At 33.8% G+C, this 16,865-nt stretch overlaps 1 protein-coding gene across 1 annotated transcript; it reads left to right on the top strand.

The window, feature by feature from the left end:
- The first annotated feature begins 3,404 nt into the window (after nucleotides 1-3,404).
- On the top strand, nucleotides 3,405-14,488 carry LOC123704469. The gene is made up of 4 exons (XM_045652865.1): nucleotides 3,405-3,601; nucleotides 8,399-8,540; nucleotides 9,056-12,910; nucleotides 13,305-14,488. Exons 2-4 carry the CDS (start codon nucleotides 8,415-8,417, stop codon nucleotides 14,226-14,228), a joined length of 4,905 nt encoding a protein of 1,634 aa, XP_045508821.1. The 5' UTR covers nucleotides 3,405-3,601; nucleotides 8,399-8,414; the 3' UTR covers nucleotides 14,229-14,488.
- Nucleotides 14,489-16,865: the final 2,377 nt, after the last annotated feature.

Raw genomic sequence — 16,865 nt, 5'->3', positions numbered from 1 at the left:
TATTATTATTAAATATTTAGGGCCAGTTTCACGACTTGCTGATAATTTAAAGCTAAACTGTCGTTAAAATTGTCGTTTTAACTGACGGTTAAGCTAAACAGAAAATACCCAAAAACTGTGCATAAATAATATTATTATGCTCTCTTTCATAATTTCATGAATTATTCTAAATTGTCTATAACTTATACTTATTTTTGTTTAACTATTACCGACATTTTTAAAACTCCGTTGCTAGGTATATACCCTGCCTATGTTCCTATTACAATTAATGAACGAAATATTCATTATGAATATAATAATTAAACATTATTTTAATTTTATATTTAGTTTACTCAAATTTAGTTTTTTTAATATATAATTATGTATCTTTAGGCGCGTTGAGTTTGAGTTTGAGTTTATTTACTTGAACACAGTTCAATATCATCTCAATATTAAAACTTTGATAAGTATGTAGATGATTCAAATGTTTTAATGATGTAGTTTTCAGTCTTGCTCATCATGCTTTTGATGTATTATAAATAAGTAGGCATGTTCTCCATCCTAATATAATACGAATTGTAAGTGAAAATCGAATAAATTATTTTATGCATACACAAGTTGTTTTATTTTTTAGTCCACACACTATTAAAATAGATGTTACTGATCTATTAACGTGCATAATTTAGATATTGTATGTTTCGAAATTACTTTACCGACTTTGATAAGACTAAATATAATATAATTTAAAATAATATTATATGAACGATGTTGAATAAAGTGCATCAAAAATCAGGGGCGTCGACTAGTTGTACATAAACTTGAAGGAATATATATTGTTAAGCCAAAAAATAACTTGCTACTAGATGTACAGACTACAGTAGCAATACCTGCCTACAAAGTTATGTTTTGTTTTTTTCTTCATAAGTCATTTGACAGATATAAATAATATGAAAAATTATAAGAAAATATTTGTTGGTGATGTGGTATTCTGTATATACCACAAACCTTTTTATGAATAAACCTTAATCGACTTTGTTCTACACTGTGTTCATAGTGGTTCTACATAATATCTTAAGTTCGTCTCTGCAAGAATATCTTCTTCACGGCATCTATAAAGAGATTGCTAAAACATCTTAACAGAGCTTCACATTGTTTAATATAACGCACACCGTTGTATTGATGTAATTAATTTGTATTTCTGAGTAAAATGTCAACAATGAAATAATAGCATTTGAGCATGGAATATGAACTTGCATCTTTTCCTTTATCATAAGCAGCTTTTTAAGTTCCTCGCTTTGATGTTAGTTAGTTAGTTAGTAGGGATGCTTAGGTATTGAGTATAATTTTTTATATTAAAATCTTAGATTAAAATAAAACATATAAATCGCAATAGCCTTAACGTAAAGCATTGAGGCTTCAATAATCAATACAACAGCGATAAAAATAAATAGTCTGTTAAGCTATGTTTAGCGCTATCCCTCATTAGATCAATATGTAGGAATCAGATAAACGTTGATGAAATCACTAGTGTGGAGAAATAAATGTTTTGATGCCGTCATTTATCTATATTAATATTATAAAACTGAAGAGTTTGTTTGTTTGTTTGAACGCCCTAATCTCAGGAACTACTGGTCCGATTAGAAAAATTCTTTCAGTGTTAGATAGCCGAATGTATATGTATCGAAGAAAGCTATATGCCATTACGCTATGACCAACAGGAGCGGAGTCACGCGGGTGAAACCAAGAAGCGCAGCTAGTTTATTATAAACCCATGAAACATGAAATAGGTCACCTTAAAATCATTCCATTATTATCGCAAATATGTAACTGTGCCAAGGCAAAATACATTTTAATGTTTTAGATGTTTTATCAATGTGTACGACCACGAAACTTTTCATTTAACGTATACATTGTTCTGAAAATGGGCCAATACGCTTCGTCCGCACTGAAGTGTGGATAACTTGTTGAATGCTATTCATGCTACTGTGGATAACAATGGCAATTTATTGTAAAAGGGGTGACAGACGTACGAGTAAGTACGCGAACTTGTGGCTCGACGACCTTTTTCGCTCGTGTGTCACCCCAAGTACGCGTACTTATAAACCGTCGAGTAAGTTCGTTGACGATCCAACATGTTTGAAATTTTACTCGAAGCCCGCCTTGGCTCGCACGTCTGTCACCGCCGCGAGCCGAGTAAGTACGCGAACTTTAAAACCGCGACTTTAAAGTTCGTACGTCTATCAGCCCTTTTAAAAATACATTTATTTATCTGTCCTCTAGTTTCCCTTACATTAAGTATATTGATATTACGATTACTAATTATGAGAAGATAGAGTTTATAAACAAAGGATATAGACCTGTTTACCTAACTTTAATGAGATGAAGTAGGTATCGATCCACATAGGTGCATTGCGTAAATACTAAGTTCCTTCTTAATGAGTATTTTATTACATGCTTACTAAATGTTATGAAAACTCTGTTTGGACATTAAAGATAACAGAAAAAAATAGTCCTAGATGACACATACTATAATTATTATTAATTGATATTTACTTCATTGGTCAAACAAAAACGACTGGTCAAATTTTGTTGTGGTTTTCTTTCACATTATTATATTAGTTTTATTCCCTTTATAATTCTCATAGCTGCAAATAGGTATGTATCTTTTGGGTCTATCTAATTGGGTCATTACTTCGTACTAAGAAATAAGCTCTTAAGCTTAAATGTATGAAAATATCGATCCACCGAACAAAGAGTCGGTTATAACCAAGAAAAGCAAAATAAATTTTTGTTACAATCAAAGTGTATTTTTAATTAAAGTGTAATCTTAAAAATAAAACAACTTTGTAACGATAAACAAAGGAATTGATTGAGTCAACAGCAAGAAAATAGAGTCTGAGCCAATAAAACCATATGATGCATATAATGACAAAAGACCTTCATACTGTCGTTTACAAAACATCTAGTACAGTTTGCGACCTACATAGTAAACGATAGGTAAGCGATGACCTGGTGCAGGGACAGTCGATGCCCTAGTGGCATACTTTACCAAAACCGCGCATGTGCATAAGACCTGAATGGAATGAGCCACGCCAAGCGCCGGGCTAGCCGGGTAACTTCCTGATTTTACAGGAATCGTAGTCTTTTCAACTTCCGCGATTCGTGTTTGGCTGTTTCGTGTCTTGTTGCTTTCACAACGTATTGCAACGTTTGGTGTGATAAGAAATGGTGTTATTGGCATAATTTATACATTTGAAGAGTATTGTTATATAAATGAAAACGGATAGTAAGCTACATTTTAGTAAATCAAATCACCGAACTTAAAAAAAAGTATTCCAAATTTCCCCGAATTCGGGCAAATTTATCTGCGAGTTACTGGCAACATCTCTCTAGTCTCTGTTGTTCTTGTTTCATCCAGAGAAAAATGGCCGCAAGGAATGTCAAAACTCGGGCAAGTTCTCTTGAAAACGTGCGATATTTTCATTGAAAACGACCATTTATAGCGAAAATAAAACTAGTGACGTGATCTAGTGTTTGTGTCTGTTTTTTACGTGTACGCCGTAATAATTGTCACATGGTGGCATACGAGAAATTACAATTGCACATCCGAATTTGATGAACGGTACGTATTTGGCTGTCATATTTTATTTTAGGACTAGAATCTAGATTTGTGCATACACAGTTATAGCCAGCGAAGAAATTATATTGACATCACCATTGCGATAATTCTGCAACGTAGAAGCTCAGCCTTGTTCCGAGGTCTCATCAAAGATTGGCCTTAGATAGTCATATTTACTACTGTTCATACGTTTATCATAACTACATAAGTTATGTGTCACAACCACAAATAGAACAAGTAAATTACAACTCACGATCTATATATCGAGATCGGGTCGTGCCGATTAAATTTTCCAATGATTACCGATAATTTTGACATGGAAATAATATAGAATGTTATAGATATACAAATACAGTAAATATGGCTGAATTAATTGTACCTTTTCGCAAATAGTGCTATTTGTTATGTGTTATCTTATAATTTCTTTTGTTTCACATATACCACCAATCTCTGCCAATAACACATTTTAAAATCTATTTACTTTGAAAACATAAAAAAGTTGTTGTAGTAACATAACTACTGAAGATGGACATATGGTATTGCGGACTTTCTTGTAGATATTGATCCATTCTATAAAACCGTAGAACATTTTTTTGTTCTATCTTCAATAGATTTCGCAGCGCACGTGAGGACAGAATTTTTGAAATCGGTCCAGTAGTTTATGCGTGAAAACCATACATACCTACATACATAATTACAAACCTTTCCTCTTTATAATCTTAATACATATAAATCTCGTGTCACAATGTTTGTCCTCAATGGACTCCTAAACCACTTAACTGATTATAATAAAATTTGCACACCATGTGCAATTCGACCCAACTTGAGAGATAGGATAGTTTAAATCTCAAATCGTTATAAAGAAAGCGGGCGAAGCCGCGGGCGGTAAGCTAGTATCAGTATAGATATCATCTATACTTCTACAGGTTACATATTTATAAACTACAATATAAACATTAGCAGAAATCACTACATCTTTACTATGAAAGTAAAAATCATGCACATGCTTTTAAATGAATAATATAGTGACAGGGTATGCCCTAACCTGTCATTGGTGATTCACAGTTTCTTAGTAATCTCACAGTATGATTATTTTATCTGTGAATCAACAAGGTATCTTTTGTTGCTATAAAATATTAGTTTAACGTTGGTTGTCATACAGCGCAGTGCAAAGTATGAAAATGTCTAAGTTGTGTATATTATTGTTTATGGATAGTTTTTGTTTGTTTTTATAATTTGTTTATGTGTTGTTTTTTGTTCTTGAAAGTGTATAAGTTTGATAAGTGTTGATATTAAAGTGTGTGTGTTAAATGATTTTTAATATTATGATAGTAAAGTTTAAATTAAAAATAATGCAAATGTATTTGGTAATAATACCTTATAATGGAATAAATATACTAAGGTGAGTTTAGACTTCACTACATAGTATAAAACAAAGTCGCTTTCTCTGTCCCTATGTCCCTTTGTATGCTTAAATCTTGTAATAACTCAGCCCCCGGAATGACAGACACAATAGAAAATATATTGTGACGTGGTCAGATCGGGCCGCTCAGGGCTCAATGGGTTAAACTATGCAACGGATTTTGATGCGGTTTTTTTTAATAGATAGAGTGATTCATGAGGAAGGTTTAAGTATATAATTTTTTAGGTTTTAGACAAAGCGGGCGAAGCCGCGGGCGTTAAGCTAGTTATACTATAGATTAATGGCACCACATGCTTCATCTCATTTGTTATACAAAAAATGAATAATAAATAAAAACATAGTGGTATTCATTTATTTATTAGCAGTCCACCCTGGCTTTGCCTGTGGTATATGTTTTTGTTTTCTCTCTATAAGAACCACAACCATCCTTCTTTCGCAGTTGGGTTAAAATAAAAAAAAAATTATGGATACCCCTAAATGACTTAATAATAATATAGTGTTCTAATGGTTATAATATTTTCCAAATTGATCAACTGTCTGAATCAAATTTGTCATCCAATTTATAAAATTAAAAAAAATATATATGGGTCATTATACAAAAATGGGGTAACTCAATGTCACCAGCCAATTTATACAAAGTCTTATTATATTTTAATCAAATAACAATCTATTTTAAAACAATAAAGCGTCCTTTATTTGGTCACTCACTTTCACTTCTTTATTTAAAATACAAATTGATAAAAAAACAAAATTAATACTTAAATAATCAGTACTTTGGCATGTCACAACTCCGAAAACCAACAATCAAGTGACTATTTTATAAACATTATCATTGATTAGAGAAAACTTACTAATTCAGGACAATCTTTGATATACATAGTATTATATAGTATAACTTTCATAACGAAATGTTTAACATTTTATTTAAAAAATAAAAATAAACTTTGTCATCGTTTTTATTGGTCAGTCCGTTGTGTATTTTTTAAATTTGAAATTCTCGCTAAATATCACCAAGTCGAGGTCAAATCCCTGTCTAAATATTAATGTTGGTAATGAAGTTACTTGTGCATCCCATATTTTGATGGCCGTCATAACTGTACCAGCGCTAGGGTTGTGTTTGTCCTCTAAATTCGTGCTGTGCCAGTCAACATTTCAGTCCTATGGTGAGTCGTTATTTTATTGTTAAACTGATTTTTATTTTCATTCATACATGGTTAAGTATGATTTGTAAAAATATAGTTTGTTGATATAAGAAATAAGGCAAAAAACATAATTTGTGATTATAATCTCATATTAAGTCCCTTTTTATCAATCCGCTGGCATCAGTCCTATGTCAGATATCGCGCCAGTGGACTGACGCGACCCCATAGTACTGATGATTCTATCGTTTTTGAGAACTTTTATCTTGATTGCTATTGGTATAAGCATTTCTATTTGATATTTAAGTTTAAAACATCATGCGCCACGCTAAAAGAAACTGAATTTGACTAGGGAAGAAACATTTAAAAAAGAGTAGCAAAGAAAAGAGCTATTGAAACAAACTACTAATAATCTTATTTAAAAGATCTTATTTTATTTTAATTATTGATTTTGATGCTTTCAGGGCATAGCTTGTTATATGTATTTATTAGATAAATACGTAAACGTATAATATTGTGAAGTAAAATTACCTCAAAATAACATATAAGTTAATTATTTTAATAACATTATAAAATGTCAAAAGGCTCTTATGAAAACTCAGATGAGACTTTCATTCAAGCCTTTGGTTAAAAACCATGAACCATTTTATGAAAATTAGTACTTTTAACATAAATAATGTTAGATTTTTAGGGCTCCGTACCTCAAAAGAAAAAAACAGAACCCTTATAGGATCACTTTGTTGTCCGTTTGTCTGTTAAGACGTTTTTTTGAAGCGCGTGGAGGTATCAATTTGAAATTTATATTGAATACTCAACATTAAGAACCCTTGGGGCTGTAAAAAAATGAAACTTATAACGCAACGCAATTAAAAGATACCTAAATCCGTTAATACTGCAAATTTCCGCAAAATTAAATATTCGCAAGGGAATAAAAAAATACACAGGATGCTTGCCGTGTATACAGTCTTAAAATATGGTAAAAAGCAACGTCTTATAACGGAGATAAAGGAAAAATTGCTAAAAGTGTAAATTTTAAGTTACAAACATAATAAAAAATAGGTTTGTTAGGAGTCCAACTCGCACTTGGCCGTTTTTTTTGTTTCTATTGTTTGTGAATTACTTGAAATATTAAGTAAAACTAAGTCAAAGTAGTAAATTAAGTAAGAGAGTAAGAATATTCACGTTGCGTTAAATGTCAGAAGGCTGTTTTGAAAATTGAGACATTGTTTTTCCCAGTATCACAATATATTGTCAATTAACATTTTTAAATGTAACTAAGTGATTTTAATACTTAAAAGACATGTGCCATTATTAAAACTGAGAGATTTGTAGTAATTTTCATTGAATTTCTTTAAAAATATTACAAAATTGTGTTTTTTATCAGTACTATGTTAGCCTTGTCAGTCCCCTGGAGGCCAAATCCAGAAAATTTAAAATATCTCACAATCTACTTAAAAAAGTGGCTGGCCCGATTCGGAACAATATATTCATTAGATTAGCTATCACATACACCCTAATTTGTAATAATCTGATATAAAAAATATAGTAAACAAAATATCCTTAAAAGTTACCCCATTTTTGTATAATCACCCATATATATTTAAAAGTCCAACACTTGATACAATATTGAACTATCTTGTTTCAATATATGTTATTTAGTTTAAATATTTACAAACAATCACTTTTTATTGAAAAAAAATTTTAAATATAGTTTTTAATATGTATTTATCAGCAGTTGTAAAAGTTTTTACGTATGTCTCTTTGACGCTCCGTTACTATTGGTTCATAAATTATTAATATTCCACACTGAAACATATTTTTACAAATCAGTAATTCCTATGGTTCTCAGCCAGCAAAATAATCACGTATCGTATGAATCCTGATAGTAAAACATATCAATATTTCAGAGATGATGTATTTTTTTGCCAGTATTACAAAAATAACGAAAAATTAATTTCGTTTGATTGTATTCTATTTGTGTGTCTCATCGAAAAATTAATTTCGTTTGATTGCATACTATTTGTGTGTCTCATCGAAAAATTAATTTCGTTTGATTGTATGTATGTAATTTGAGTGTCTCATCGAAAAATTTATTTTGTTTGATTGTATGTATGTTATTTGAGTGTCTCATCGAAAAGTTTATATCGTTTGATTGTTTTTTGTATTTGTATGTCTCATCGAAAATTTTATTGTATTATATTTGTGTATGTTATCGAAAACTTTATTTCGTTTGTGCAGATGTGAGGGCGGGGGCATGTGGGGCGCGCAGGCGGGCGTCTGGTGCGGCGCGCTGGCGGCCGCGCTGCTAGTGCTGCTCGCGCTCTGCCGGCGCGCTAGCGGCAAGCGGCAGCCGGCCGGCGCCGCGCCGCAGGTCACACAGGTGCGTGTGTGATGTTATCATGGCAACGGCGAGTGTATCTGGGCCCTACGCATACGTTACCATGGCAACGCAATTAATCGAGTGTAACTATTTGCGCTCAGTGCATGCGTGACCATGGCAATGCCATAAAATAAGTGATAATATTGCGCAGAGGCACTCATAAAGTGCTTTTTGAATGAAGAATTTACGAATTATGAATTTTGTAACATAAATTAAATTTGAATTTGAAGTCAAGATTTATGACTGTTAACTAAAATTTGCATATGAGTTGACTGTTGATCTGCAACAAAATCAATGATTAATTAGATTAAAGATAGATAAATAAATGAATAGTTATTTATGAGCATACCCACTGCTATTATTTACTAGACATATTTGTTAAAACTTAAAATGTTACGTTAATTTTCTTGACATTTGAAAGAATTTGATGCAGCTACAGCGTAACGTGTTCTTACATTGAATTAATCAACTTGTTAATGTATGTAGATGTAAGTATAATAATTAAAAATTTACAGGTGCACATAGTGTGCGGCGGTGTGACGCGCGTGCCGCGCGCCCGCGCCGCTCCCCCCGCCCCGCCCCCCACACACACACACCCCGCACACACACACCCCGACACTGTCCAGTCGATACACCCGCGACCCCCGCAAATCGTCATCGTACAAAACTTTATCCAAAACACACACGTGCCTCAGCCGTCTGATCCACAGCCCTCTAGCTCCAAAACACCGCCGGTACCTAGGCACCCGGCGCCCGAGTTCCGAGGAATACCGAAACTACCTCTGCCTGAACAGTGGATACACAAACGACCGTTTGATTATAAATACGCGGCTATTCCACGGCCCCTAGCACAGATTGTTAACACCGATCTAGGTGCTGATCTGTCACGTGAATCCCGAGCTAAGAAATACAGCGCTACCAGATCCCCGTCGCTTGAAAAAGACGAAAAATCACCCTTCATTACAAGCGCGAAGTCAGATAAAGTTGACGTTTTCGGTTTCGGTCCCGACGCACTTAAAAAGCTGTGTGAGAAAGGCGAAGATTTGAAGGAGATGGGGGAACGACCGCCGAGCTCCCCGCGTGATGTCGACAAGGATATTTCACCTGGAAACCTAAGAAGATTTAGATCTGTGAGCACTAGGCTTAATATGTGCAGTGTCACTGAAACACCAGCGTTGGAAGGTCACCAAGAGAGGCTAGAGATGCAAAATTCGCCTCGCATCGTTGAATGCAGTTCAGCAAAAGAAAAGTCATCTGCAACAAAATTCGATTTTTCCCCAAAACTTTTAGCTGAGAATATAAGTTCCCCTAGATTTTATACACCTCCCGAAATGGTGTCGCCGATGTTCTTTGCGGAACCCTCGCCTAAATCTGTGTACTATGACACCGTTAGGTCACCTAAATTCTTCCCGGAAACTCCTAGAGAAACTGAAGTTCCTCAATCACCAAGGTTGTTAAATGATAATTTACATCGTGCAAATGGCTTACCCGAAAAACCTAATTCTCCCAAAATTCTTAGTGCTCGACCTAGCCCTAGAGTGCATAGTTATAATAAGGAAAACTATTTCACCTTTGAAAATGTGGCCGCCGTAGAAGAGAGCGCTCCTAGAATCTCGCCACGACCCAAACGATATGGTGGAAGGAATTCGATTGAAAGAGAAAGGTTTACGCCACCAGCTGATAAAGAAATTAAAAAATACAGAAGGCATAACAGTTGCGACACTAACTATAAAAACGTAGAAGTTAACATTCATAAGTGTGATGATGTAACGAAGACTGAATCCGCCAATAAGGTTACGGTTATAGAGAAAGATGTGGTCGATTGCTGTGCCAAAATAGATTCTCTGGGTATTGAACCGAAGGGTGATTTTGAAAAACGCGAATTAACTCCGAACGCCAACACGGCGCATGCTAGACGACAAAGACTAAAATCGATCTCGTTAGATTCAGATAATGCGAAAATAATCGAACAAAACCTCGGTTTACCTATTGCTAAACAGATGAAGGATCAAATGAACGAAGCGTACAAGAATCAAGAAATAAGTACATCCTGTGAAGATGTGGAACGATTTCCTAAAACGCCAAGTGCTGAAAAACCAGGCTTTAAATTCGATGTGGATCAGAAAGTTGAATTAGAATCCGAAGAGCCAAAATCGCCTGATCTTGTACAAAAGAAATGTTTACGACAAAGTTCCGACACTCAATCGTTTTTAGATATGCCTAGATTTTCGCCAAAGGAATTTGAGATAACTGTTACATCTGATGATGGGGCTACGACGTCTGCTGAAGCAGATTTAAAACGAAAACGAAAGAACTTGAGGAATCTTACAATAGATTTAACCAAACGAGACAGTGATCTGGAGAAGGAACTGTTGGAATTCGAAAGGCTATATTCTCACGCAAATGAGAACAAAGTTAGAACGCCTACATTAAAAATAAAAGCGACATCATTAGATTCATCAGAAGCAGACGCGTGTTCTGTATTACCAAAGAAATCATTAGAAGTACCACAGAATTCAATATCAGTTCCTAATACGCCGAAGCGACAGTTAAAACGAATATTAGCTCAGAAGAATATAAAACATGATACAACTGGTGGTAAATTCGGTTACAACTCTATACAAAGTAATGCAGAACAGCGTCGCCTATTAATGAAAGGACAAGACAGTGGGATATTTTTACGCGAAAATCACGCTAGTTTAATGCTATATCAGCCAAGTACGTCACGCATGGGACGCACCATGGGTTCATTCGATGAGAACATGGTAGATGGTACACCAGAAATAAGCCTAGCTGGCGCTGACAAACCTGGCTATCATTTAGACACTGGACAAACGTTAGGTTCGAATTTATTAAACTATAAGCAAAATTTAAGTGTGTCCAGTACGAATTTGAAAACGCTTCCGGAGGGAGTACCTAGTGATGATTTTGAGCCCAGTGCGGAAGACGAGAAATTAGCAAAGAAATTACACAGACGAAATTCCAATCAAAGTCTAATGCTAAGTACGCACAGTTTGCAAGGATCTAATTGTTCGCTAAGCAGTACAGGAACTTCGTGTCATAACTTAACAACCGTTAGGACGAGTATTTCAAATTTTAGCCTTAATTCTGATGGAAGGCAAAAGAGATTATCTTTAGAAAGACGTGACTCAAACGCGTCTATGGTTCCCATGGAGCATATAACACCTACAACACGAGTTATATGTTCATCAAACACCAATCTATCAGGAGAAGTATCAAAGAATTGTCTATTACAACGGCGTGGCTCGAACAATAGTCTTACATTGAACATACTATCAAACAATCTCAGTCGACATTCAAGCAACAGTTCCCTGAATAAAGAAGCCAAAGTTGGTCAAAAGAAAGGTCTTTTGGAACGTAGAAGTTCGAACACTTCGCTAACTTTAAACATAAATACATCTAACCCCCAGTTATCGACCAATCGTGGTCTGAGTATATCCAATTATAATTTGAATGGCTCGTCGTGTAATTTAAGTAGATATAACAGCAATCATAGCATAGATAACCCGGAACCTCGCAAAGGTATACTAGAAAGACGAAGTTCAAATACCTCTCTAACGCTAAATATTCAACCGCAAGAGCCCAGAGATTTGGAAATCGATGAAACAATGATCGAAACAAATCTTAAAGACTTACCACATAGAGATAAACACAGGAAGTCGTTAAGCACGGAGAATTTAATCCCGAAATCGTATAAAAACAGAAAGGGGTTGCGTACTTCAGAAAAATGTATGGGTTTTGGTTCGCACGACAATTTATGGTCAACGTCATATGATCCAGACTATCCGCAAAATTTAACCTATGTGTGCGGTGATCAGGAGAATGAAATAATATACGCGTTCGGACGGCAAGAAGACCCAAATTTCCAAGCTGGTTTTGTTAGAAATATAACGACGAAACCGCTAAGTCCGCAAAGCACATCAGAAGATTTCAGGCTTTATTTAGCCAATATGCAGCACTTGCAAAATGCGTCAAGCGTGCTCAGTCGTCAGCAACTGAAGGATTTGAACGATGTTTTCCAGAACGGCTATTCAAAAGTGAAGTGTCTTAGTTCGAACGAAGGCCAACACTGTTGTAGTGGCCGTGTCGGCGAAGACATGTCCAAAGAAAACCCCCAAATGGTGATACCGGAGTTGTCTCAACCGTGCTCTGAGTACCAGAAAATGTTGTTGAGGAACTTGCACCAGGAATTTTGGGATATGCCCACGAATTTTCAGGAGAAACCAATAGTGTCTGGGTCGCATCCAAAGAATAGATATAAGACGATATTGCCGAACGAACACTCTAGGTTCATTTTGCGAGCGGAGACTGGGTGCAGTGAGGGATATATTAATGCCAATTTTATTAAGGTGAGCTTATGTTTAACTTAAATCAGTTTTATTTTCTGATTAAAGTAAAAAAGTGGGTCCTATGCATATTAATTATCATAGTAATGAGGCTATGAAATTATTTAATTTAATTCATAAACTTAAATTTAAATCTCGTAATACATGTCCATTGCATCATTATTTAAAAATTATAAATTAAAATATTTATTATTTTACATTGAAAGGAAGTCCGGTTAATTACATGAAGTATAATTAAAGAACGCATAATTTTAATGATTTTGTTTTGTTGGATTTTGGTTGCATTATTAAAATAAAAGTCAAAGACCTTACAAAATATGGCCAGTACTGATAAAATCACATTATTATAATTCTTATTTCTTATATATTAAGTGTATTTATTTAATTTATATTTCAGGGGCACGAATACACAAAGAACAGTTACATCGCAACTCAAGGTCCACTTCAGAACACAATGTACGACTTCTGGCTGATGGTACGACAGAATAACACAGATTTCTTACTTCAAAAACCACAAGATTCCATACCTGTCGTACAAAAAATAATCATGCTGACAAACTTCGTGGAAAACAACAGGCAGAAATGCGAAAAATACTTCCCTCTGGAAGTGAATGAGGAAATTGTCATCGAAAATTCAGAGATCCCAGATGTTGGAGATGAAAAGTCAGCAAACAGCTTCAGAATAAAGAACCTTGGCTTGATAAAAAAGTCCGGCTACACGATACGCAAGCTTGACGTGCGATTTGTGAAAGGAAAGACTAGTGAAAGTGCCGAAAGCAGTGAAACAAATGAACCAAGTGATATCGGTGAAAAAAGTGATAGTGTAACAGTGTACCATTATTGGTTCCACAACTGGGCCGACCATAAGTGTCCCAAAGATGTCAACGCGCTATTAAATCTAAGTTTGGACGTTTTGACGGATGACTTCTACGATTTTGCCACCAGTTGCGATGAGAGTGATGATAATAAGTGCAAATGTGGGGAGAGCCCAAAACCCGACTCTAAATTCGTGTTCCCTCCTCTCCAATCTCTATCCCCATGTCCTATTAAAATAAATGTTTCCACTCCCTTGAATTTTTCTTCCGAAAACCTATCCCCTCCTACTATAGTACATTGCTCCGCTGGCATCGGCAGAACGGGGTGTCTTATAGCTATACTAAATGGCATTAAACAACTGACGAATGAACAAAAAGTTGATGTTTTAGGCATAGTTTGTAACATGCGGTTAAATAGAGGGGGTATGGTTCAAAATTCAGAACAATATGAGCTTATTCACAAAGTTTTATGTTTGTTTGAGCAGGCCTGCTTGCCGGAATTATAGCTATGAGCGGGTTTTGCTGTTTGTAATAATATGATAAAGGAAATTTTCGATGTGCATACATTGATAGACTAGTTACTATATTTAAACTTTAATAACTGGAATATTGTTTGCGTTGCTAATCTGTTACCTTCCGAAAATCGTGTAAACTCTTAAGGTGCTCTTTCACCAGAGTTGTGCGAGGACGAATAGCGATGAATGTGTTTGCAAACAACCAATCATATCGCTTCATTTAGTTTGAAGTTTGAAGCGATATGATTGGTTATTTAATAAATAATAAATAATAAATAAATAATAAATAAATATTATAGGACATTATTACACAAATCGACCTAGTCCCACAGTAAGCTCAATTAAGGCTTGTGTTGTGGGTACTAGGCGACGATAAATATAATATTTAATAAATACATATATAGATAATAACACCCAGACCCAAGAACAAATAATTGAGTTCATCACACAAATATTTGCCCTGACCGGGGATCGAACCCGGGACCGTCGGCTCAGTAGGCAGTTATTTTACCACTGCGCCAACCGCGTCGTCGTTTACAAACACATTCCTCGCTTCACATCCTTGCACTTTATTGGTGTAAAAGCAACCTTACTGTAGATTTCTCTAGTAATTAATTATCCGATTTTATGTATGTTATAGGAACTAGTCAGAAATAAATCTGTCTTACCGAATTTTATCTTTTCGCATAAACGTATTTGATTCTAGTAATTTAATCTAGTTTTAAAATGAATTTGTATCAATGTATGTGCACAATTTTGTAGTGGGGGGTTTTATTTATTAAAAATGGCGGGAATCAAACGTCATTTCTTAAGAGCTTTGACATTGACACATGAGAGCCATTGTTTTTTTTATTGGGCATTAGATTAGCCAACCATAGTTTTAATATAGATAATAGTATATTTAAATACGTTTTGCACAAATCCTACTCTATATAAAGCGACGCGTTGTATATTTTAGTTTAAACTGACATTACTACGATATTTATTGCGCTAGGTAGAAAATATATTGATGTTATTATTTATTTTGTATTTTTTGATATTTTAATATTTAGTAGGTAAATGTAAATATGTGTGTCTAATATATTGATGTATATAAAACCTATTTCAAGAAATCAAGTCTTTTTTTATGTTTATTTGAAAATATATATTTCAATAAAATTACTGAATTTTACTACATTTTAGACCTGGTTTCTCGAAGTAGGTATAATGTTTTTATTATAATTTTTAAATTTAACACGTCGTAAATACACAGTATAGTACAAATATTTTTTTTATATACTGAATAAAATTGAAAACAATTTCCTTACTCCTTTAAAAGCAGAGTAGTTTTATATATTTATCAGCTTTGTACAGAATACAGATTAAAAATGAATTGAGTTCAAATCAGTATATTTTTGCAAGACTATTTTATGAACTATATTTATCATTGTAGCATCAAAGCTAAATATAAACATTTTTACATTTTCTTGAACTACGTACAAACATAATTTTCTCTCTCTTTGATTATTACAAAATAATATTTATAATCTGTCAAATTCTAATCTTTACTGTCAAAAGCAGTTTTTTTTAAGTTGACGCTTAAAATTTTTAAAAAGGGCAACTTTTTTTGTACATAATTAAATGATAAATGTGTATGTTGGAAAATTCTGTTTTGTGTTTTTATTTTTTTAAGTTTTCATTAGTCAAAATTTCGATTTTATTATATATCTACATATTAATGGTTGCAATGATTTTTTCGCTTCTGAAATACTAGGGCAAGATTATATTTGTATTTCTTATAATAAATATTTTTTTCTTATTTTTATTTTTTTTATTTTCACCTTTTGTTTTCAAAAATTATTTTTTCAAGATTCCAAATATGTAAACAAATGGTTTTTACCTGCCTCTTATGATAGCTCTTTTGAGGAAACTTTCTTATATTAAAAAGCATAAAAAAACGGAAAAATATATAATACAGTTATATCTAGCCCACAGATCTAGCCTAAGAATCATTAAAAAAGTATGTTCTAAGTATACGTATTAACAAGAATACTACAAAATATATTAAAAATGTCTACTAAAATAATTCGTAATATGATAAAAATTTGGCCTGGCTGAAATTCAAACGGTACCTAGAAACAAAACTTTTAATTTACTACCGTAGTCCTTTTTCTAGTGTTTTTAATTTATTTTCCTATGGGATTGAGTAACTATCTGTTCACTAGACGCTTAGGACGGCTACCTTGACCGGAATTTCATCTAAAAATACACTAAAAAGTAAAAACTGCTATGTTTCCAAACTTTTCCTTATTTGGATATTCATAAAACTAACGCTATCTCCATTAGCATGTATTAATCATTTTAAATGGCGTTGAACCCATTCAAAATAATTATGAAATATCTACATAATTATATCATCCAGACTCCCATAACTTAAAGTGGTACAGCGGCCATGGATGCCTTATACGCCAAGGTAAGAAATAAAACATAATGGTTTAACGGCGATTTATTTTTATTGGTCCCCGAAATGTTTTTTGCAAATTATTTTTTTATAAAGACAACCAGTTTCCTTGACCCGGTATTGTAAAATGCATGTTTATCAATTACTTTTTATCAAGAATAATTACAGATTATACGGAAGTTATATTT

The sequence above is a fragment of the Colias croceus genome, chromosome 29, assembly GCF_905220415.1.
Source record: "Colias croceus chromosome 29, ilColCroc2.1".
Classification (NCBI taxonomy): domain Eukaryota; kingdom Metazoa; phylum Arthropoda; class Insecta; order Lepidoptera; family Pieridae; genus Colias; species Colias croceus.
This window is presented reverse-complemented; position numbering and strand designations above follow the sequence as displayed.